The sequence below is a fragment of the Tamandua tetradactyla genome, chromosome 25 (genome assembly GCF_023851605.1).
Source record: "Tamandua tetradactyla isolate mTamTet1 chromosome 25, mTamTet1.pri, whole genome shotgun sequence".
Lineage (NCBI taxonomy): Eukaryota > Metazoa > Chordata > Mammalia > Pilosa > Myrmecophagidae > Tamandua > Tamandua tetradactyla.
The window spans coordinates 16,089,255-16,113,800 of record NC_135351.1 but is presented as its reverse complement, the minus strand read 5'-3'; the positions used below and the strand labels follow the sequence as shown (position 1 = coordinate 16,113,800).

The window sequence follows — 24,546 nt, the reverse complement described above, 5'->3', positions numbered from 1 at the left end:
TTATATACACAAGTGAGTCCTGCTACCTGGAATATTCTGGTCATGACTGTTTAAACTTTAAAGCAAAGACATATTTTTGACAATGTGCAATGTTGAAGGGTTTCCTTCTACCTCGCTTTTATTTCACATCTTATTAGAAATGTATGTTTGAACAGTTAAGTATAGACTAGAATTTTGTGCTTTCATCTTGGACCCAATCCAGGGAAGTTTAATTACGAAGAGGCAAAGCAGTGCGGTATAGAAGGAGGAAAAACTCAAGACAAAATTGGACCGGGCGATAGTAATACAAACGATAGTAATCACATCAAATACTTCTGGAGTACTTTCCCTCGCCAGGCACCACATTAAGTGCTTTATACCAATTATCTCATTTAATCTGCACTACTCTATGCAGTAAATAATATTGTAAAATCCTAACATCTCCAACCAGCAAGTGGACGAGCCATTATTTTAAATCAGGCAATGAGATTCCAGATCTAACTCTGAACCACTTCTCAAATGCTTCCCTCAACAAGGGCTACATTCTGTTAGATGCCCTGAAACCAAACGGTGCTTGACCTTGACTGATTATTCACCTAATCTCTCTGCACTTCAATTTTCTCATCTGCAAATGAGACTATAAGGCATTCTCTCCTAAAAGGTTGGATCACTGAAGGAACCCTGCAGGAAACATCACTGAGAAGTATTTGGACAAACTGTTGTCATTCTGAAAGTTCATGCTGAAAACAATTAGGAAATAGGTAAATACTTCTAAGCCTTAAAACAAAACATGGGAAAATGTTTAAGAAAATTTGGATATGAATGTTTAAAGAATGAGTCACATCTAACAAAATGAAGAGGACCTTGAAGTACTGATTAATCATACGTAAAAGTCACTGAATAGCAGTTGCAATCCATTTGTCTTGGTTCTAAATCTATTTAGCATAGTATTTCCTTTAAATACGTCACTAGAAAATGAGATTGACAGGCTTTGAAATACTTCTAAAAACTGTTAAAATGTTCGTTTCTATTTAAATTACTCAAAATGATCTCTTAATAAATAATTATTAATGTTATAATTCCTAAAATGAATTATCACTATTAACAGACACAAAAATAATTCAAAGGAGAATTAAAAAATTATATACAGGAACACCTTGCTTTCTAGACTACATTTCTCCCTAAAAGTTGAATTTTAACTACTTATATTTAAATCATATTCTTCTATTAACTTCCAAAATAAGTCCAGTGCTGATTTAGCTGTATTTCTTATTGGCCCACTCTGTACATAACTAATAATTCTTTCCCTCTGTTCCAATCCATGTCAGCCTCTCTACCAAGGTGGATAAAAGCAATTAAATGTACCAGGAAATTCTGCAATTCCTTCTAATGCCTTACCTTAATAAATCTGGTTTATTGAGCCCCCATATGTACACAGCACACAAATACACACACATTCACACACACAAATATACCATGGCACCTACTTTCCTACACTCAGTGTAGACAGCAGACAAAAATGCCATTGAAAAAAAAAACCAACTTGATTCCATAGTGGAAAGTGCATTATTTTAGAGTCAGACGGACAAGTTTGGACATTTCTTCTATTCTATATTGGCTCCATGGCCTTTAGCAGTGCTTTGTTTCCTCATCCGAAAAATAAGGATAGCCCCACCCATTTAGCAGAAGAGTGAGGATTCAAAATAATCTATGCAGCAAACCTAGGTATCACCTATCGGGGGGCATTCGATAAATGGATATGCTTATTATTATTATTATTATTATTGGGAACTCGATTATTAAACCAGGGGAAGAAGTGTTTTCTTAGTTGTTTTTTTTTTTTTTTCGCTTTTACTGTTGCTCTAAAAGTACAAGCTTTTCTTTATGTTGAGTAAACCATACAGCTTTGGGGAGAGGCTTGGGTTAAGGAAAAGTAAGAATAAAACTAATAGCGGAATATGGTAAAAAAAGTCAGTTGCCCATGCTTGCAGGGTTCTATTTCTGGATGTTTTGTTCTGTTCCACTGATCTATATATCTATCTCTGACATAGTACACTGTTTTAGTTAAACTACCTCTATTGTAAGTCTTTAAATAGGGTAGAGTGCAGTACAAAGGTCAATAAGAGGGACGGGTAAGCAGTATGGGGTTTTGAGGTCTTCTTTTTTCTTTTTATTTCTTTTTCTGGAGTGATGCAAATGTTCTAAAAATGATCATGGTGATGGATACACAAATATGTGACATTCCTGAGAACCACTGATTGTATACTTTGAGTGTATTGTATTGTGTGTGAATATATCTCAATAAAATTACATTTTTAAAAAAAGGACAACTAATAGTGTCCCCTGTAGGAGCAAATGCCACCATGGAGACCAGAGCAAGGCACTCTTACCCCTGCTTTTTATCCCTTCACCATCTCCTCTCCCTGTCTTCACCTCCCTCTGTAACTACTGACTTCTTTAGGTTTCTCCAGTCTGCAAATCACTTAAAAGTCAGTATAAAATGTGGCTTCAGTATTGCACCCAAACAGCAAAGATGAAAGAAATATAAGCTATTCTTTGCCCATTAATGGCCAAATAGGTTTTTGTTATTTTTTAAAAATATATATAACTTGAAATGAGGCCTGCAATGCATCTTTAATACTAGTTAGTGGACATCAAGATTTAAAAAAAAAAAAAAAACTCTTAAAAGATATTATTTGGGCAGGCGATGGTGGCACAGTAGCTGAGTTCTCGCCTGCCATGCCGGAGAGGCGGGTTCGATTCCTGATGCCGGACCATACAAAAAAAAAATGATATTTGCTAAAATATAAGTTCAACTGTTATGTACAGCTCAACTGGCCAGGAGTATTTTTTGTAATTTTAATTTATTCTATATCAGCCAAATACTTTTAGTTGTCTTTAAACTGAATATTTTAAATATGTACAAAACCCGCCACTTGATAAATGAAGAAACTAGGAATGAGAAAAACTCAGTGATCAGTACCTTTACTTAATTTTACTTTGGTAAAATGTCAAATGAGAACGTTCCAGCTGGAACAGAATATTCCTTGGGTGCCATTAAACAGCCTCCTCCGTGCTGACTGCTGAACCAAACACATACAGGTATGTATGCGTGCCCCACCATAAGAAGCGTTTTCCTCTTTTGGTAGTCTTACCAAAATAGAGGCATTTGGGCAAGCTGTTCTTATTACTACAATCTTAACCATGATTTCCTTTAAAATAGCTGGCTTTCCTGGCACACACAAAATATGACTCAGACTGCAAATAGCTCCTGGAGAACTTATCTAGCAGCACATCCACATATTAAAAACTATCACGCAAGGTCAATCCCTACCAAAAAGTTTAAAGTCGTTTGTGCTTTCTGTCCTTTTATAATGGGCAGTGTTGCTGCTGGGTCTAGCACTAAAAGCAGAAGGGTTAAACTCCTGACCTCATTCTATTTCAGTGACTAAATGAGTGCACCACACATTAGATAGACAGGATTAGTAGTGTAGAAATAGGCAAAAAAAAAAAAAAAAGACTCTGCTTTGACGTAGTCTTCTCTATATTAGAATTAATATCAATATTTAATATTAGAGTATTAGAATTCTTTGAATTTATTAAGTGCTTTTATACAGGCATATCAGATAATATGAAAGCATCCGTGTGTAGCTCCTTAGAACATTCTGAAGCATCTGAGGCTGCAGACAAGAAACACGTTTACAAGAAGAAATATGTGCTGGGGGTTAAAATATACGTCTGCATCCACTGATGGTTTACACTGTCATGTTTCCCAGTGACCCTGCTCATAATTACATTTGTAAACACGCATCCTTAAGGGTAGACATACGCCTTGCCTTAACTGTAGCAATATTTAGAGATAGTAATTTAAATAAACTCCCAAGGTTGTGGAAGCAGTCCATTTGAGGAAGAATTCAATCAACAGACTGATTCACATTTAATAAGCATTTAAGCTTGTGTCTCGTGCTATATCACATTATAGGGGAACGGTCTGGCTCTGGCCCATCTGATTAATCCATTTATATTCCATTGGTTGTGGTGTCTGTCATCAGCTTACACAGAAACGATAAGACTCAAACCCATATAAGTAAGTGTGGGCTTCTAAAGGAGCAACGTCCCCCCAAACCCAGCAAGAACAGCAGGAGGGGGTTCTGCGAGCCCACCTCCTTCCAGGTCAGCCCCAGTTTTCCTCTCAGGTGCCTAGACCTGTTCTGCACAGCCTCTCTTGCAGTGTAATCAAAGAAAACTATAATTACACTAGCAGGTCTCTAATTTTGAAAAGACATTAGCCAGCCACAGTCACTTCATTTCCCCGCACTTCAGAGACCAAGAGAGAATAAAGGGAGCCTAAGTAAGATTTGTTCTTCCGGAGGGAACGAGGGAAACCTGCCTGGTGGATAGGAAAAGCCGCCTGCCCAAGCAGGTATGAGAGTCAGGCGAGGGGCTAGGGGATGAGCTTCTGGCTGGCCAGGATCTAATGCTTTCCCCATAAAATCAGCTGCCTAAAACTTTTCCTCGACCTTCAGAGGCTCTCCAGAGGAGTCTGCTCTGGGAGCCGCCTGGAGGCGCCTACCAAACACCCCAGGCGCGTCCACATCTGCAGAGGCGTCTGCCTGGACCGCGTCGCGTTGTCCCTCCTCCTCGACCCCCTTCTGCTCAGAGTCGCTGGGAGCTGCACCCCTTCACTGCCCTCCCTCAGCTCTGATCTGGGGGAGCTCCCTGGCCCGCACAGGCACAGGCTCACCTGGAAGCTGGCGCCGCACGACCCCTCCACCACCTCTCCACATTTTGGCCTTTAGGTATCATTCCAAGAGGGGCCAGCAGCGGCGTTCCAAAAACCACAGCCATATTTTACTCCGAAGAGACACCACTCAGCAACTCCACAAGTCTCCCGGGCGCTGGGCGCCTCCGCCTCCGCCGAGCCACCACTCCAAAGTGAACCCACCCAAAACCCCACATCTGGGACGCAGCCCCGCAAAGCCGATCCCATCGTGGCGCTGGGAGGAGAGACGAACACTTCAGAAGCCCAAAGAACAACAACCAAAAAAGCAGGTGCAAGAACCTTTGTAAAGCTACTAACGATGCCCGCGACAGATCCCCTAAGTCATCTTCCCCAAAGAAAGCCCCAAAGAGTTGTCCCCCCCTTTGTCTCTGAACCCTGATTCTGAGACGCATATTCATAAATGAACGCGATCTGGGGTTGCACCCTGCAAAGTGCCGGGCGGGGGTCGTGCCTGGACCCGGAGCAGATGTCTCCGCAGCCCTCCCGGCCCGCAAGTCCAGGACCCGCCGAGCCCCCTCCCGCCTCCCGCGCTCGCCGCCCCGACGGGCCCCGGCACTCACCGTCCCGGGCGTCCTCCCCCCGACTGCAGTTGCTGCAAATGTGTTTGATCTCCTTGCCTAGTTGACAGTGGATCACAAAGGACACGTTGTGGTTGGGGGCGGGCTCCTTCGGGGGCTTCATCCTCAGCAAATAAAAAGCTTTCTTTTGGGGATTCTCGGCGCTCGCTCCTGGCCCCGCGCCCCGGCCGCAGCCCGGCGAGCGGAGCGCGAACCTCCTCGGCTTCGCGGCGCGCGTGGGTTCCGCCATCCGGCCTCCCGGACGCCCCGGGCCGGGCGCTGCTCGGGCCCCCGCGCGCTCCCACTCGCGCCCCTCCGCAGCGCCTGCATGCCCCCGCCCCGCCCCGCCCCGCCCCGGCGCCTCTACATCAATGCGGCCCCGGCGCGGTCGGGCAGGGGGAAGGCACCGAAAGGGTCTCTCGGACCTCGCCGACCTCGCTGCCCGGAGCCAATCCGAGTCCCGCGGCCGGAGGAAGGCTTCCCGGGAGGCGCCCCTGGGTCCTACCTGAGGCGCTCCACTCCCACCCCGAGTGCGCACATCCTCGCCTCGCCGCCCCACCCCTCGCTACACCTCCCGCCCAGCAATTTCGAGTCTGCTTGGTTTTGCAGCTACCTGCACTCTCCCTTGAGCTCCGAGGAGCAGAACGCCAGCCGCCCCCTCCCCCTCCCCTTCGAGCCTTAACGCTGCCGAAGGAAAGCAAGCTGAACCGCACAGGAGACTGCCTTGGGAGCCCTGCGGTGGAAGCGCCTCTCTTTGGGCCAGAACAAATCGCTGGTCTCTGCTGGGTCCGTCCCTCACCACTTGCCTTCCCCTGGAACAGACAACCTGTTAAAAATCGAATTGATGTTTTCTGCCCCCGATAAAAATTCCTCAACCTCAAGGCGAGCACAACAGTGCCATTATAACTTAAAAGAGAGGGAGAGAAAGAAATGGCTCCTTTTATCAATACTTAGAGGCAGAAACAACAATTTGCAACTTTAGAATCCCAGCTAATTTGGCTGAAAAGTCCCCAGCTATCTTAACACCGTGAATAAGGCATAGCAAGGGCCTTCAGTGACATCTCTGAAGATTTCCTAAGAGAGAACTGTCTAATCAGGCAAACCCACGTGGCTCAATATTCATAACAGCTACAAGTTATTGAGCCCTTATTTGTTGAGTGGTTTTTGTTTTGTTTTTAATCACACTATCTAATAATCCACCAATTCGCACAACAATCCTAAAACTCAGGTGAGTCTTGCATCACCAATTAAGAGAGCTCAGGGTAGGGAAGCCCTAATCACAATCTCCTTGGGGGTTTATCTTAAAAAATAGAGACTCTGAGGAACCCAAATCCTGAGGTTCTGATTTGGTAATCCAGGGATGTGTATCGTTAACAAGTTTCCCAGGTGATTCTGATGCAAAGCATAGGTGGAGAATAAGGTGTTTGCAGCCAGCTCTGTTGGGCTGCCAACCTGTGTTCTTTCCACCACACCCCATCCCCTCTGAACCACAGCCCTGACTCTCTTCCTGCCTGTCAAAATAGCGTCAGTTAAAAGGTGCATTATCACTACTGGTTGTTTCCAGGAACTTCCCCCAAAGCTAACTTTATTATGTCGTGTGACTGGTGCGTCCACAGGACGCAGATTCCTGCTAGTTTCCTCCAACAGGGCAAATTCTACATGTACAGTTCGTCTCCCAGTTAACGAGCCAAGGATCCACTGGGGATAGTTATATTACTGTATTCTAAGATGCTCTGGTCACTTCAATGGTACCATTCCATCACTATACCACTTCTCATCTTCAGGTGTCCAGCTCCCAGGGCCTGTCCTATAAGGAATGTCGGGAATTGAAGTGGAATGTGGGTTATGGAGTTGGGCTTTCTTTAATTAAATGGCAGCCAAATCCCTCCTGGAGTACAATGGGGTCTTCGGTAACCCTTCACTTCTCATTTGGATTACGGCAAGACCAGCCACAGGTAAATCTCCCTGCATCTGCTCATGTCAGATTTATGTCACTTGGCTCCTGGCTAATTATAAGCGCTCTCTCAGAGACGACAAAGGAGCCATTTATTATGCTGCTTGAGTGTATGAAGGAATTTATTGCATTGTGTTATGGGAAAACATTTGTTATTCTTTCTCTAATCCTCAGGTCCCTCCCCCAACATTTATCACCTCTTAACTCCCTTCTGAAAAGAGGAGATTATATATTTATCAGCAAATTACATCTTCCCTTACATGTGTTTTTGTTTTATTGCAAGCCTTTTCCATCTTGCTCTCTGCCCCACAGGTTAGAAAAGCAGACCTGCTTAAACTCCAACCCATATTAAATCAACTGAGCCCACAGCAATCATTTATTGTGTATCTCCAACTTAATTGGCTAAGTAGTGTTTAAGTAATGTCGTGAATGTAGGATAGAGAAAACTGACCTAACCACCAGCTTAGGTTCAAATGTTAAACATCTTTATTGAAGTTAAGTGTGTAAAAGGCCTAAAGTTTATCTTGGAGGGCATTTCTCTTACTTGGGAATCCATCATCCTAAAAGGTCCTTGCCAAGTTTGTAGCCTCCAAGTGGGCTGCTCAATATGATAGCCATTGGCCCCATGTGGCTACATGAATTTAAATTCAGTTACCTAATAAAATTAAATTTTTATTGCCTTGGTTGCACTAGCCATATTTCAAGTGCTCTGTAGCCACGTGTGGCTTGTGCCTAGTGTACTGCTCGGTACAAATCACAGAATAATCTCATCACCACTGACAGTTCTACACACGGTGCGATTCTTACAAGATACATGAATTTTAGTGTCTCAGGTTGAATTCAGGGAAGATTGGTTTGAAGTTTCGGAAGCTGACAAACACAGCGAGGGTGGGGACCAGGAGGGAATATTCCTTAGTGTTGGCAGCAGTTTCCAGCCCACCTTGCGCTGAGCCTCAGTGGATGCATGCATGTGCCTGAATGCCGTCTCGGTGGAGCCATCTGCAGATGTCACGTGCCTAGAGCTCTCAATGCCAAGAGAGGTCGTACATAGAGCTCTCATCCCATGTGTTTGTCTCATCCCATGAGATGAATCTATGTGTATTTAAAATCCTTGTAATTAAGGCTCAGTTCTATTGCTGCTGGTGGTCAGTTCCCAGAATTGACAATGGAAGGAAATGGTCATTGTATAGTTTGAAGGTCTTATGGTCTTATGGATCCAGAAAAAATTATCTCCTCCTTAGATTTAATCCATACCTACAGGTGCAAACCTATTGTGGGTGGGACTTTTTGATTAGTTAATTCAATTGAGATGTGACCCACCTCATTCAAGGTGAGTCAAGCCTTTTACTGGTGTCCTTAATAAGAGGATAAAGAATACACAAAAAAACCCAGAGAAGCTTACAGAAAAAGCCCCAAGGAAGCTGAGAGACAAGGGACAAGGACACATCCACAGAAGATGAGAGGGGAAGCCACTGAAGCCAGAAACTGAACACCACAAAACTCAGGAGAGAAGGACTAGCAGACGTCCCCATGTGCCTTGTTATCTGACAGAGGACCCCAAGATCGCTGGTGACCAGTCTTTAGAGAAGATACCATCCTGTTGATGCCTTAATTGGGACATCTTCATGGCCTTATAATTGCAAACTTGTAAGTTAATATATCCTCATTGTTAAAAATAGTCCATTTCTGGTATATTGCATTTTGTCAGCTTTAGCAAACCAAAACGGTTATCTTTCAGCATTATACTGAAAAAATAGAGGGATTTTTTCACTTTTAAAAGGAATTGGGGGCAGGGGTGTGTGGAAGGAAGGGGGAAATATTGAAGAGAAGGACAGTCCAGAGCATTCCAGTACTTATAACAAAGAGTCTCCACAAAGCACCCATGTGGCTGGGATGGGATTTTTCACCCAGACGATCTAAATTGGCAAGAACCCCCCCCTTCCCCCTCACTCCCAGCGTTGCCTCGCTGCGTGGCACTCTTATTCCCATCCCCTCTTGAGGACACATGTAACCTGGGGCCCTAGGACCTTGCGACTCAAAATTATGATCCCACCTACCATCAGATCCAAGTTTCTGGGAGCTTGTTAGAAATGCAGCATCTCAGGCCCCACCCCAGAATCTGCATTTTAACAAGACCCCCAGGTGATGCACGTTACAACACGCATGAAGATTTGAGAATCAGTCCAGTAACCATATTAACTGCCTACCAGTGGGACACTCACCATTTCTGTTCTGATAGGATAAGTGATAACTGCTAGGGTAACTGATAATTGATAGGATCTCTCATGTCCCAGAGCTTAAAATTCAATAGGATAGCGAACACACCCAGTGAAAGGACACATGAGAATCAGGGAGCATACCCAGCTGGAAACATGTATGTGCAAATTCGGGAACTCAGAGTAGCCATGCACTGAGTGTCTGAGTGGGGCCATGTGCCAAAGGCGTTCTGGAGCTGTGAAAGGGATGAGTTGGAGCTGATGAAGCAGTTCCTGGGAACGTGGAGATGCCACGGTTGAGGGGGTGGGTCCAGAGCGGGAAGAATGCCAACTCAGAGGCTAGAACAGGGCAAAATTGCTACATCCAGGAACACTGTGATCGCAAATGGGGTTTTCCAGAAGACCTGAGATGTTGGGTAATGTGAAAGGCAACTTGAGGCTGTGAAATCCCCCAAGTTCTGTGAGCAGCAGCCTGAGATCCATGGGGCACTTAGGTTCTATTCTGCTTTCCTCCTTCTCCGTGCCCCTCCCTACTTTCAATGCCCTAGCAGTTATTTGGCTTAAAGGAAACATCAAAATCAAAGTTAACAAACATTTGGAAATGGATAGAGGTGACCGTAGTACGTTATTGTGAATATAATTAACAGAGCTGAGTGGTGTGGAAATGTGGTAGAAAGGGGAAGTGTAGAGTCTTGTATGTCACTGGAGGGAAAGCTAGAGATTAAAACATGGTAATGTACAACACAGTGATCCTTGTAATGGGCAATGACTGTGGTTAACAGTGTAAATATAAAGAAGTTCTTTCATGAACTACAACAAATGTATGACACCATTTCAAGGAGTTAATAATAAAGGGGCATTTGGGAAGAAATGTACCTATCACAAGCTATGGACTATAGTTAACAGTAATATCTTAATATACTTTCGCCAACAGTTACAAATGTACCACACCAATACTAGGGGTCAGTAATGGGTGGGGGGGTGTGTGGATAAGAGGTATGGGATGTTTGGGGTTTTCTTTTTTATTATTTTTTCTTCTTCTGCATTAATGGAAATGTTATAAAATTGATCATGGTGACGAATGAACAGCTATGTGATGATATATTGAACAACTGATTGTATACTTTGGATGATTTGGTGTTTTATATCTCAATAAAATTGCATTGTAAAAAATAAAAAAAAATCAAAGTTAAAGGTAGAAATTCAGAAATGCTCATGGCATGCTTTAACTCTTAGGAAAGACACAGTAAAAACTTTTAAAAATAGTAGTATTCTAGTTTGCTAGCTGCCGGAATGCAATACACCAGAAATGGAATGGCTTTTAAAAAGGGGAATTTAATAAGTTGGTAGTTTACAGTTCTAAGGCCGAGAAAATGTCCCATTAAAGTTAAAACAAGTCTATAGAAATGTCCAATCTAAGGTATCCAGGGAAAGATACCTTGATTCAAGAAGGCCAATGAAGTTCAGAGTTTCTCTCTCATCTGGAAAGGCACATGGTGCACGCGGCCAGGGTTCCTCTCTCAGCTGGAAGGGCACATGGTGAACATGGCATCATCTGCTAGCTTCTTCTCCTGGCTTCCAGTTTCATGAAGCTCCCTGGGAGACATTTTCCCTCTTCATCTCCAAAGGTCACTGGCTGGTGGACTCTGCTTCTCATGGCTATGTTGTTCTGCTCTGCTCTCTCTGAATCTCTTTCATTCTCCAAAATGTTCCCTCTTTTATAGGACTCCAGAAACTAATCAAGACCCATCCAAATGGGTGGAGACATATTTCCCCCAATCCAGCTAAACAACCACTCTTGATTGGGTTAATCTCCAGGGAGATGATCTAAGTACAGATTCAAACATGCAGTATTGAATAGGATTTATTCTGCCTTTATGAAATGGGATTTAGATTAAACCATGGCTTTTCTAGGGGACATACATCCTTTCAAACCAGCACAATTAATATCAATGCAAGGCAAACCAATGGAAGCCTCAAAGAGGTGTACTTATATAAACATCACCACACATATCTCATGTAAAAAAGAAAGATTAAAAGAAATCTTTTTTGTCCTTCCTGAATATTTTTTCTTTGATCTAACCTAAAGGTTACCTATTACAATTTCCTCCTCCTTCTGTCTCTTTGTTCTGCTTATCTCTAAATGACAATATGTTATATTCCTCATGTGTATAAGACTAGCATCTATTTTTTTTTCCAGGCTTAATCTATATGTGTAGAATGTTAAAACGAGAACTGTAAGCTAATTTACAGAGTGTGGATTTAAGAAGAGGGTTAAACATTACTGTCAAATAATTCATGAACACAGAATTGTGCCACAGTCTGTTACTTCTTCTGGCCTTTTTGTTGTTGTTTTAATTGGCTTTTATTTTTGTTTTTTGGCAGGAATGCTTCAATGGAAGTAGACTGCCATTATGAGGGGGATATAACTTCCAGGTGTTTAAAAATATTTATTATAATGTATTTATATTCCAATCAAGGAGACACAATCAGGGCTTGCTGTGGGAAACCAGTGAAAATTCTTCAGGACACTCCATGATATAAAAATAGAGCTCATATTCAGCCCTTGTACACTACAGCTGTATGGACTGTTTATGGCTGGAACGTGTTCTGATAGTTTGGCTGTCCATTCTGGCTCTTGCCAAGTCTAGTTATTAAATATTTTGAATGTCACTACTGCAGATAAAGATTAGGAAGCAGATGTACAACTTGTAAGGTTTTATTCTATCACAAGCAGGACTTTCTACCCCAGTTGTTTTTCTTCAGAATGTGTTTTGGTGCCTATAGCAAAAGTTCTTTTGGCTTTAGCTTTTCCCTTATTATTTCTAATCTGACCTGGCAGGTTCTTGTATAACAGCCCAGGGCTGAGGTCAATGGATAGTAGGTTTGTGGAAACAATTTCCTATCTCTGTTTTATAAACTTGATTTCTTAAAAGTATTGTTTAGACATTTTAATGGTGCAAGCAGCTTTTTGTGATTTTGTTTTAGCTAAGGGTTTTCTTATGTCTTCCTTACTCTAAACCTTTGAACAGAAAGCAATTTTACTTCTAAGCCTGGGATAATTATGCTTACTAAGGAATTGTTCTGTACATGTGTGTTTGCAAGCTGCTGGAATGCGATATACCAGAACTGGAACAGCTTTTTAAAAAGGAGAATTTAATAAGTTACAAGTTTACAGTTCTAAGGCTATGAAAATGTCCAAACTAAGGCATCCAGGGAAAGATACCTTGATTTAAGAAAGGCCGATAAGTCCAGAACACTTCTGTCAGCTGGAAAGGCACGTGGCAACATCTGCAAGCTTTCTCTCCCACTTTCTTCAGTGGTTTCCCCGGGGGCATTTTCATTTATCTCCAAAAGTCTCTGGCTGTGTGGGCTCTCCTGGTTCTCTTGGCTCTGTTGGTTCTGTAGGCTCTGACTCTCTCCAAAATATTCCCTCTTTTAAAGGACTCCAGTGAACTAGTCAGGACCCACCTTATATGGGTGGAGTCACATCTCCATCTAGCCAGAGGTCACACCCACAATTGGGCATGCCACATCTCTATGGAGATAATCTAATCAAGGGTTTTCATCCTACAGTAGTAAATCAGGATTAAAAGGAACAACGGCCTCCACAAGTTTGAATAAAACATGGCTTTTCTGGGGGTACATAATACTTTCAAGCCAGCACAATAAGTTGTTCAGCAAATACTTAGCAGAAAGAAACCTGACAAGAAGGGGGAGATTGGATGCATTTAGACAAAAAAACAGTGTAGAAAGTGATGATTGAGGAAAACTGTCAGGAGTAAGCTCCTATAATTTCTTGATTGTAGCATTATTTTGGAAATGTTTCTTTCTCTTTCTGCATGGCCCCGGGATGAGAAGAGGACTGCAATGGTCTTCTCAAGTCCGAAGAAGAAGATCTTCACCATAATAGACAATTTATTGTGGATATTATTATAAATATAATTTTGTGGCTTTGATGGAAAGATCAAGTCTGGTAGGAAGTTTGGGGCAAGGTGTCACAATGGCAAGCACTTTTAAAGTCTGTTCTGCTAATATCCAAGGAAGGTTCGAAGTCTAAGTTAAAATTTGGGGGGTCAGGTATTTTTATTCAGGTCTGTGAACAAACTAAAGGAGAGATTGGGTAGGAATTGAGAATTGCTGAAGATTAATAAGCAAGAGGGCTAGCTGCTCCTAAGTATTTGGCTTCCTTACATTTTGCTCCAGACTATAAATCCCATTTTAAATGAGATTTATAGCCTTATAAACATAGCCTTATGTTTCCTTTTAATCACCAGGTTTATTTTGGTAGATTTAGACACTCCTGGATATTTATCTTATAGAAATAAAAGTGTTCCATGTGTTTGTATTTGCAGAATATAATAAATTAACTAGGAAATCCACCAATAAAGAAATGGCTGGATAAATTGTAGGGTACTTATAACAAGACAACACTAAAAATAATGAATTAGATTTAAACCAGTTGACTTATAATGAATTAGATTTAAGCCAGTTGACTTAGAAGGATTTGGAGTTAGTTTTACTCGAGCTTAATTTAGTTGTGGCAGGCTGAATTGTGTTCCCCGACAAACATATGTTCTTAATCTTAATCACACCGTCTTGTGGGTGTGAACCCATTGTAAATAGCGCCTTCTGAAGATGTGATTTTTAGTTAAGATGTGGCCACCTGAACGAGTATGGATCTTCATCCAGGTTACTGGAACCTTATAAAGGGAACGTGGAAGTCACAGAAGCCAGGAAGGAGAGGACATCGCCATGTGATGGGAAGCAGGGATTTAAGTCAAGGAACCTCAGGGATTGCCGGAAGCCAGCACCAGAAGGCATAGACTCCAGAAGAAAGCAAGTCTTGCCAATATCTTGATTTGAGATTTCTTTTAGCCTCAAAACTGTGAGCCAATACATTCCCGATGTTTAAGTCAATCTGTCGTGTGATATTTATTGTCATAGCAGCCTGGCAAACCAAGGTATTAGCCCAACAAGGCCGATACAACACTGACAGATATATATGTGTGTGTGCCTGTGTATGTATTTGCATATTATATATCACCTGATTTAATGATCATACCAACACCATAAGATAAAACTATTATTTCCCTTATACACAGCTCAGAAGACAGAAGCTCAATGGAGATTAAATTAATTTCCTGGGTCACACCATAAGCAGTTTGCCAAGGAGAAATCTGAGCAAAGCAGACCTTCCTTTCTCCAACCATCCCGCTGACATTCAGAGAATTGATATTAGTTTTTCTTCAGAGGACCCTCGGCACTATTTTAGGACAGAAGCATATGGCATCATAAAACACAACCAGGAAAGGTTATCAGACTACAGGCACAGGACTCAGAAACCTTGCCTGCCTGCAGAGAATAGCTGCTGGTGGTAAAGAGAACAGGGTAAAAATAGGATGCACAAGTCTTTATCATCTGTATTGGCAGACTCCCCTTGCCCTTTCGATCTTTAAAACAGACTGCTGTTGTATACTCGCTGATGTTCTCTTTTCATAGCTGGGTTTGTATCTACAGCGTGGCCATGGCCCGCACCTCAGGGCTGTTTAACAAAGGCTCCCCATCAGCTAATGACAATTGGCCCTTAGGACAGAATCACAATTGTATTTGCACCAGGCAGGCGCTGGGAATAAGCTAACGGGGATAATGTAACCTTGGCAAGAAACAGCAATTGGCGCTTTTTCCAAGACTGAGAACTTTGGTTATTATATGCAACATAACTGGAGACATGACCACCCCTGAAATCCAGATGTGTGGGGGCAGCTGTGGGGAACTGCGAGGAGCCAGCCACAGGAGGCTGTAAGTGGGTATTGCAAGAGTATAAAAGTATGACACGCAGATTATTTCCTCCACGGAAAACAAGATGATCTCATTTACTGAGCAAAACATTAAAATGTGCTCTAAAACTGGTGAAGTGACTGATCAAAGGAAGACTCCTGCCTTAACAAGCCAGCTGTACCCCTCTTCCCCACAAGCCAGGAGCCTGTGATCGGGTTTAACACTTACAGCAAGAAGCCACGCTGAATGGGGATTACATTTATTTTTACCCATTATATTTCAGTAGAGCTTTTTCTCTGCGATACAGGTTATCTCCATGCAAATTATTACAACAGTTTTAGCCATGCTGCTTGCAAAAGGAATGTTATGTATGGGAATGTAAGGGTAAATTAAAATGCTAAGAAGAGTCCAAAGAGAGATCATATTAGAGAGTGTTATTGAGAATTAAGGGTAGAAGAGTGATATGCATATGTTGAATAAATACACATATGTACAGAGAGATATAGAGATACACTAAAACCCATTCAATCACAGTGATTTGTCCAATTGAACACAGTCCAATGTGGGGAGGGGGGAAGAGCAGGGACGTGCCACTTGGTGAGCTTCCAGTGTGTGTGAGAGAGTCTGCTGGGCTTTTTATTATTTATATATTTGATAGTATATAATATACATATTTATTAAACATCATTTACTAAATATATTATATATCTCATATAGTTTTTTAAAGGTTTTATTTTGAAATAAATGCAAACTAACAGCACAATTGCAAAAGCAATACAAACCCCATATGGAGAAGTCCATGACCCCTACCCCCCATCCACCAATTTTAACATTTTGTCACCTTTCTTCCTTCAATCCATCCTTCCTTCCCTTCGCTCCCATCCTTCCTTCCTTGCATCTATCATCTATCTGTAGCATCATCATTATCATATCTATCCATCTATTTTCTGAACAGTTGAGAGCAGGTGGCGCACATTGTATATTTTACATTTTAATCAAATAATTTATCGCTTAACCTCATGATGTCAGGATTTGCAGTGTTCTTTCACCACCTTAGAGAGAGGACAAAGAGATGAAGGATGTCATATAAAGCTGTGGCGCACACCCAGATCCGAAACGAAGGCAGTCAGACACCGTCATCTACGCCCCAGCAGGCTGCTGTCCAGATATCAGCATGTGGGAAAGAGGCAAAAATATCTTTCCAAACCAACTTAGGAAGAAATTCTTGGAGGACTACGTAACGATGAAGGGCAAACCTATTGGATCTATTAGACTCTAATCATTTAAACGTGAAGTAAATCTATCTTGCCTTGTTATAGATAAAAGAGAAAAAGTACAGAAATGAACATTCTTTCCTTCCCAAACTGTGTATGTAATTTGTTTTTAAAAACTTTTCAAATGTGCCAGTATTTTTTACCAGTCAGCAGGTGAAAAACAGAAGAAATATTCAGTCTTGAAGAAAGTGATCAATTTTTAGAGTAAGTGTGAGTTATGAATGAAGCATTCAGTCTATGGACATTAGGTCAAGGTTTCTTTACAGTTTGCCAAATCTAATGACTAGAATAATTATTTAAAGGAAGATTTACAACAAATTTTAACTATATAAAGTCCCTTTCCCTGCCTCTTTTTTTTTTAGTCCCCATTCTCTTCCTTTCCCTAAATTGATACTACGTCAGGGAAAGCCTGAGACTCCCAGATTAAGATCCCCTAATTTCAAGATAACAAACAATGCTCTCTCAGGGTACTACCTCGCAAATCTGTCATATGCTTTAGAGGCAAAGGAACCCTATAATTCACCTTCTGCTACCAGATCATAATCTCAACTTCACCTTATAAATAAAACGTTCCTAGTTTACTAGCAAGAGAAAGGTGTAGGTATTGTTCAATAGCCTGACCCAGATGTTTGAAAGTTAAAGTTCTCAGATCTGTTCAAAGGCATTAATGTATAAAATTATGAGCATCGCTCATAAAGCTTTCCTGTTAATATGTTCACGAGCCAAAGAAGGCATATTAGCTGGTTTGTACACTAGAATCTGCTAATTGTTCTTAAATGGTGCATATTAAGTCAACTGTGAGTTGTTTGGAACATTTTATACACAGTTTGGGAAATATTACCTATCATTAAATTCATTTAGAGTGAACTCCCAAGAGATGCATTGACAAAACTAGTTTTTGACAGTTGCGCATAGTCAACCAATAACTGACCCTACTTCAAACTTAAGTATATTTTTAAACAGAGACTGATTTTTCCATTTGCATCAATGGGCTTTTAAGCATGAGAATAATATAGGAGGCACACAAACATCACAGAAAGTGTTTTCAGCCTAAGTTTTTTCCCTCTGGTTTAGTTAATGTGTAACCAATAAGAGATACAGACATTTCCAAATATACCATTGGAATAAAAAGAAAATTGAGCCATTTCTTTGTGAATAAACATTTAAGTGCCAACTAAAGCAAGAAGAAATGTATATAATACTTTGTAGTATATTGTAGCATTTTGCAGGATCAAGAAAGAAGGTGGATGGCAGAGCTAATAGAGCAGGCATTTTCAACTTTCCCTGAGACACTCTATTATTTTCCGAGAGAGATAAGCAATGTGCTGCCACGTTCTCCAAAATGACCTTAGCTCAAAGCTGCATAAAAGAGGGAAAAGATGGGTAATCCGGGAAAAAAAGAGTTCATTGGCTGCAGTGTTTTAGGTGTTATGCCAGGCATTGTTTTAGGTGTAAATTGTAAACAGCAGCATAAGTTTGATGACATACATGAAGGAACTGCCTGGAACTGTTCAAATCACGAATTTTTGGAAGAATGAATGAGTCAGTAAACCTTCATCTTAAATCCAGACCGATGCACCTACCCACACTAATCACCTCTCAGTGCCACCCAGATGGAAATCTCTGATGGGGGTGGTCTGCTAGATTAGGGGATTCTTCCAGATTAAGGAGGATTCTTCATGGGCAAAGAGTTAATTCTTTCTGATTTACCTACCTGCGTGACCTGCAGGCTCAAGATGCACAAAGGTTTCCAACCAAAGTGGGAAGGAGGAGAGAAGACAGGAGACAAGCAAGCACAAAGTGGGTGCACACTATTTATAGTATGTCACTTTCTAGGCTCTAACAGGTTTCTGTAAGAAGGGGTTGTTGAATCAGCAAAGGGAAGTGGTCGTCCTTTCATGGGAGAAACAGTTATTTCAGAACATTACAGAGAAGCCTCGAGAAAGACTTGATTATGTTTATCTGGACAATCATAAGTAATGGTGGTGATGGATGTGGAGTCGTATTTAGAAATTCAACATCCAGCCCCAAATCACTCTCGTCTCCTTGTGCAAACTGTTGAAACTTCCCAGGTCACCCATCCCTCCTAGTTAACTGGACTTGAATCATCTGTACTATTTTTGCCACTCCTTCTTCATCTTCAGTGTTCAGTGATCAAAACTTATTAATTATTTTTTCTAATCCTTCCATTCATAATGAAAAATACCCAAAGTTGGTGGATAGGATGAAATGGCACCCCATCTCATTCTCCAGGGGATTAATAAGAGAAACAACTTCTTTTATTATTATTAATTTTCATAATTAAAAGTTCACCAGGCAGCAGCATTATTCGTGATTGCCAAAAGATGAAAACAGCCCAAGTGTCCATCAACTGATGAGTGGATAAACAAACTGTTGTATATACATACGATGGAATATTATGCAGCTGTAAGAAGGAATGAAGTCTTGATGTATACAATAATATGGATGACCCTGGAGGACATTATGTTGAGTGAAATAAGCCAGACACAAAAAGGCAAATAGTGTATGATCTCACTCATAGGAACCAATTATGAGCAAACTTCGAAAGTTAAAAATCTAGAGCTATAGGTTGCCAGGAGATAGAAAGAAGGTAAAGAATAGGCAGATGAAGCTTAAAATGTACAGAAGTTTTAATAAGGTTGATTGCAAATATTTGGAAATGGATAGAGGTAATGTCAGCACAATACTGTAAGTGCAATTAACAGTATTGAGTAAGTATGGTTGAAAGGGAAGTGTAAGGTCCTATGTGCCACTAGAGGGAACGCTACAGGATAAAACATGGGACTGTATAACATAGTGAAACCTGTTGTGGACAATAACTATAGTTAATTGTACAAGCACAATAAAGTTCTTAAATGAGCTAGAAACAAAAGTACATCCTTATGACAAGGTGTTAATAATATGTGGTATATGAGAAAAATACAATTAATGCAAAGTAAAGACTGTCGTTAACACTAATATTGTAATATCTTTCATCAGTTGAAACAAAAGTACTCTACCAAAGCTAAGGGTCAATAATAGAAGGGTATAGGGGGCTTTGGAGCAGTGAAAATGTTTGCAAATTGATTGTGGTGGTGAAGGCATAACTCTGTGATTTTACTTAAAACTATTGATTTATATTTTGGATGGATTGTTTGGTATGTGAATAAAATTGTTAAAAAAAGCTTAAATTTTTAAAGTTCAAGATAATTTGTAATTTATTAATCACATCTGTACATATCACTAGATTACTTTCATGAAGTTTTCTACCAATAAACAACTTCTCCTAATGCAATCTGTCCTGATTCCTTCATGTAATCTTTCCTAGAATCAATTCTTTTAGACCACCTTAACTTTCAGAGTGATTCAACCTCAAAGTATTCAATACATTCTTTGTTCAATAAAGTGGGTGATTAGACTACTAGATGGTCACTAAGGCCTTTGCAAAAATGTGATTCTATGACTCTAAGGATGTCAAATTGCAGCTATTGGAAGAGTGACTTGAGCAGGTTAAGAGACATAAAGAACCGATTATGTCAGAAGAGGAAAATGACAACCTAGATAGAAGCTTTCACTGGGCATTTAACCTTTCTAAGACATCAAATCTTGACCTGGAGCTGAAAGACAGCTCTAATCTTTCTCTGCAGCTGCATTTTCCACCACCTCATGTACCTGCTATCATGTCATATTTAGCTACTCCAGGTGCCTCACAGACCCTCAGTGATACCTCGCCTGTCCTGGCTTATTCTATGCCATTCCCTCCTCTGCAGGACCTTTCTCTTCCCTCTCCCAGAAGCCTCTTTCTCACTCTGTATTTCACACAGTTTAAGAGTGCCGCTTCAGGGAAGACACCCTCAGTACACACCAGCAGACAGGATTACCTGCTCCTTCCTCAGTGCCACTTTGGAACCAGCCACTGATTGAACAGTTATGCAATATCCTGTGTGTATTGAAGTTTTTAGTTATGAAATACTTCAGAAGTATAGAAAAACACAGTGCACAGTGTACTACCCATGTGTGCATTATATACGTTTAAAATGTTAATATTGCATCCTATTTACTTTAATGCTTTAACCAGAAAATAAAGGAGTAAAAATTAAAGATAAATGTAAAGACTGCCCCCCCACCAATTCTCCTTTTTTCCCTCCTTCTTTCTCAGAGGAAGCTCCTATCCTGAGGTTGATGTTTCATATCCCATCTTTATTTTTATACATTTACCATAGTACATATGTGTACATAAGCAATATATAATAATGCTTTGTGGGTGTCAGATGTACCTAAGTGATATCACATTTTAAGAATCACTTGGTAACACTCTTCATTTCATTCAACATTATGTTTTAAAATTATTGCATTTTAATTCATCTTTATCTAGCTCATTCATATTTCCTGCTGTATTAGTATTCCAATATGTAATTATGCTCCAATTTACTTATAGGTTCCCTTATAGATCCTAGTTTTGTTGGTGTCTCAGTTTGCCTGGGCTGCTATAACAAAAGGCCAACAACTGGTTGGCTGAAACAACAAGAATTTACTGGCTCATGGCTTGGAGGCTAGGTGGAGTCCCACACCAAGGTATTGGCAGGTTCTGCCAATGGGTTTTTGTCTCTATTACATGGCAATCTCTCTTTCCGACTCCACCTTCAGCTTTTACTTCTGTCTCTAAATTTCCTTTCTTATAAGGACCCCAGTCATACCAGATTTTGGCTTACCCTGATTCAGGTTGACTTCATCATCAAAGAACCTATTTCAAAATGAATTCACACCCACAGGACCAGGGGTTAGGGTGTAAACATGGCTTTGTGGGAGACGTGATTCAATTTACTATTGTTGGTATCTAAATTTTTGGCAATTACAGTCGTCCAGTGAACACCCTGGTAAGTTCTCTTTTATACTCTTGTGCAACAGTTTCTCTAAAGAACATAGCTAGAACTGCATATGTGCATCTTTAGCTTAACTAGATATTGACAGATAACTCTCAGAATGATTGTAACTATTATTGTCTCATGAAAAGTATGAAAATTCCCTTTTTACCAGTTAGGTATCCACATTTCCTCTCCTGTGAGGCATCTGGAGTAGCTAAATATGACATGGTAGCAGGTTCATGAGGTGTTGGAAAAATGCAGCTGCAGAGAGAGTAGGCTTGTCTTTTGGCTCCAGGTCAATGCCAAGCAATGAAGTAATACATCACTTGGTATTACCAATATTCTAATTTGCTTTTCATTATGACAGGTGTAATTTAATTGCTATATCCTGATTACCAATTAGGTATCCACATTTCTTCTTCTGTGAGTTGTCTGTTCATATTTTTGTTTATTTGTCCATTGGGTTTTCCTTTTCTTATTGACTTATTTAGATTCCTTTTTCTTCCAATATAACAACTGTAAACTAGTTACGAGTGTAGTAAACGTCTTTCAGTCTTATTTTTTATGATTTCTTTGTTATATAAAAGGACATTTAACAACTATAATCAACTTTATCGTTTGTCTACTTTGTGTTTTGTTTTGTTTTTGAACTTTTAAAGAAACGCTTTCCTACTATGCAGTTATAAAACAATCTCCTGTTTTCCCTTTAAGGGTTTCAAAATTTTGCTTTTCCTATTTAGGTATTTAATGCATCTAGAATTTATTTTGGTATATAATGTGAGCTAGAAATCCAGTTTTATTTATTTCCATATGGAGAACACTTTTTTCGAGTTTATTGAATAGCACATTCTTTCTCATTGATTTATAAAGCTACTTTTGTCATATACCAATGCACTGAATTATACTGAGTGCTTTTCTTTGTGTACAATATCTTTATTGGTACAAAATATTGAAAAGTTGAGGTCGAAAGAGTATTAATAGACAATAGGCCAGAAATGCTTGTACAAATTCTCAAAGAATATTTAAACATCACATATCAGTTAAATCAGTTTTCATACCTAGGAACCGAAGTTACTAAGTAAATAACTAAATCCTCTTTCAAAACTTGTCATTAAATAGAACTATTTTCCCTTTAAAAAGACTGGATTTTAAGAAATATGATGAAACCAAAACTTTAAAAAAAATACCCTCCTGCTTTTAAAGTGCTGATAAATTAGAACATCTTAGGATTTGTGTGTGTGTGTGTGTGTGTGTGCATGCTGTATAACGGGGGTCACATTTCATTCTTTCTATTGAATGTTTTTTATATATCTATTGAGATAATCATTGGTTTTTTTTCTTTGATATATTAATGTGATGTAATCTTATACAGATTTTCTAAGTTACACAAGTCTTACATTCTTGGGATAATTTCAATTGGCTCTGATGTATTTATTTTTTTTAACAGACTGCTGGCTTTGGTTTCAAATATTATATTTAGGACTTTTGTATCTATGTTCATAAGTTGGATTGGTCTGTAAATTTCCTCTCTCATATAGTCCTTGTCCTGTTTTATATTAAGGGTTCTATTAGTCTCATGAAATGATTTGTGAAACATTTCTTCTATTCCTTGAATAGTGTGTATAAGATAGAGGTTACATATTTATTCTCTACAACAGTTTATATAACTTAAGGGAAACCCTTCTTGAACGTTCATTAAAACTCACCAGCAAGACGTTTTGAGTATAATGATTTTGGGTTGGCAGATTAATTTCGATTGATTCCATTTTTTTTTAGTGATTGCAGAGATTTCAGTTTTTCATTACTTCTTTAGTCAATATTTGTAACTTATAGTTCATCTAAAAAATTCTCCGTTTTACCTAAGTTTTTAAATTTATTTGCATAAAGTTCATAATTATCCTATAAGATGTTTTAAAATAATCTATTTGTTAGCTATATCCCCTTATTACTTTTTTTAGCTTTGTTTATTATATCATATAATATATATATACAAAGCAAAGAAAGAAAAAAGCAATAGTTTTCAAAGCACTCTTCAGCAAGTAGTTACAGACAGATCCCAGAGTATGTCATGGGCTACCAAACCATCATCTCAGATTTTTCCTTCTAGCTGTTCCAGAACATAGTACTCTTTATATGTTTCATTTCCTGTTTCATTCTTAACTAATTTGGTAGAGATTTATCCAGTTTATTAATATTCTTCAACAAAGTAGCATTTTGTTTGTTTGAACTATTTATTGTATCTTAGCTTTCCTTTTCATTAAGCTCATCTCTTATTTCTATATTATTCTCTTTCATTCTTTAGGTTGACTTTGTCATCCTTTCTAACTTCTTGACTACATGGGTCATGAACTTTCAATATTACTTATTTTCCAATATATGCATTTAAAACATATATTCCCTCTAAGCATCACTTAGAAAACCAATGTATTTTGTAAGTAGCTTAAAATTATTGCTTAGTTTCAAGTATTTCATAATTTCATTTTTATGTGTTCTTTGACCATGAATTACATAGATGCTCATATGTTTTGTTTTGAGCAGTCTTTTAATATTAACTTATTGCTTTGTATGATATCAATAGTTTGGAGTATATTGACTTTTTTATGATCTAGCTCATAGCCAGTTTTTTTTTGCACAGGCAGGCACTGGGAATCGAACCCGGGTGTCTGGCATGGCAGGCGAGAACTCTGCCACTGAGCCACCGTGGCCCGCCCTTATAGCCAGTTTTTAAAAAATGGTCTGTTATATGGATTGAATCACGTCCTCCACAAAGACATATTCAAGTCTATCTCCTGGTCCTGTGGATGCGAATTCATTTGTAAATAAGATCTTTGAAGAGCCCAGTAGTTAAAATGAGGCCAAATTGATTCAGGGTGGGCCTTAATCCAATATGACTGGAGCCCTAACAAAGCAGAGGGAATTTGGACAGAGAATATAAGGCAGATGGGCATGTGACACAGAGGCAGAGACGGAGTTACAAACTGCCAGCAAGCCACCACCAAAACCCTACAGACTTCAGAGAAAACGTGGCCCTGCTGAGCCCTTGATTTTGGACTTCTAGCCTCCAAAACTGTGAGGCCATAAATTTCTGTTGTTTAAGCCAACCCATCTGTGGTATTTGTTATAGCAGCCTGGCAAAC

The 24,546-nt window shown here is 39.9% G+C and overlaps 1 protein-coding gene across 4 annotated transcripts in view; it reads right to left on the bottom strand.

The window, feature by feature from the left end:
- LOC143669116 (phosphatase and actin regulator 1) overlaps positions 1 to 24,546 on the bottom strand; it is a 323,677-nt gene that overhangs the window by 263,106 nt on the left and 36,025 nt on the right. Inside the window, exon 1 of one of the 4 annotated variants that reach the window (XM_077143693.1) lies at positions 5,323 to 5,569. The exons of 2 other annotated variants lie outside the window; for them this stretch is intronic. In XM_077143693.1, the coding sequence (XP_076999808.1) occupies positions 5,323 to 5,569 (247 nt within the window). Of the gene's footprint in view, positions 1 to 5,322; positions 5,570 to 24,546 lie in introns of those variants that run through there. One more of the 4 variants, XM_077143696.1, reaches the window with a different exon arrangement.